Source organism: Polyodon spathula, unplaced genomic scaffold, assembly GCF_017654505.1.
Source record: "Polyodon spathula isolate WHYD16114869_AA unplaced genomic scaffold, ASM1765450v1 scaffolds_176, whole genome shotgun sequence".
Lineage (NCBI taxonomy): Eukaryota > Metazoa > Chordata > Actinopteri > Acipenseriformes > Polyodontidae > Polyodon > Polyodon spathula.
This window is the reverse complement of record NW_024471669.1, coordinates 4,094-5,000: the sequence shown is the minus strand read 5'-3', so window position 1 is coordinate 5,000 and position 907 is coordinate 4,094. Positions and strand designations below refer to the sequence as shown.

The 907-nt window shown below is 43.1% G+C and overlaps 1 protein-coding gene across 1 annotated transcript; it reads right to left on the bottom strand.

Moving 5' to 3' along the window:
- Positions 1-4: 4 nt before the first annotated feature.
- On the bottom strand, positions 5-904 carry LOC121308074 (neuroblast differentiation-associated protein AHNAK-like; the record flags this gene model as incomplete). The annotated part of the gene is made up of 1 exon (XM_041240373.1): positions 5-904. A coding segment is annotated over one exon (900 nt), but the record flags the coding sequence as incomplete, so codon positions are not given.
- Positions 905-907: the final 3 nt, after the last annotated feature.

Genomic DNA, 907 nt, shown 5'->3' with positions numbered 1-907 from the left:
GAACTGAAACATCCATATCTCCCTTCACCTTCGGCCCTTTCAGATTAAAGTCTACATCAGGCATTGAAATTTTTGGCATTTTAAATCCGTGACCCTTGATTTTCCCTTCAGGGCCCTTAATGTCAATATCAGGAGCTTCAATGTCTACCTTTGGCCCTTTCAGGTCACCTTCCACCTTCGGTCCTTTCAGATTGAAATCCATACTTGGCATTTTGATATTTGGTCCAGAAATGGTTGGCATCTTGAATCCAGGACCCTTGATTTTTCCTTCAGGGCCTTCAATGTCAATATCAGGTGTGTCAATGTCTATCTTTGGCCCTTTGATATCAATATCGCCTTTGGGTAGATTCACATCTACATCTGGGCCTTCAACTTTAGGACCTTTCAAACCAAATTTGGGCATTTTGATGTTGGGTCCAGAAATGGTTGGCATCTTGAATCCGGGACCCTTGATTTTTCCTTCAGGGCCCTCAATGTCAATATCAGGAGCTTCAATGTCTACCTTTGGCCCTTTGAGATCACCTTCCACCTTCGGTCCTTTCAGATTAAAATCCATACTTGGCATTTTGATATTGGGTCCAGAAATGGTTGGCATCTTGAATCCAGGACCCTTGATTTTTCCTTCAGGGCCTTCAATGTCAATATCAGGTGTGTCAATGTCTATCTTCGGCCCTTTGATATCAATATCGCCTTTGGGTAGATTGACATCTACATCTGGGCCTTCAACTTTAGGACCTTTGAACCCAAACTTGGGCATTTTGAATTTGGGCATTTTGAATCCCCCTTCTGGTCCTTCAATGTCAACATCTGGAGCATCAATATCTACCTTCGGCCCTTTGAGGTCACCTTCTATCTTTGGAACTGAAACATCCATATCTCCCTTCACCTTCGCCCCTTTCAGATTAAA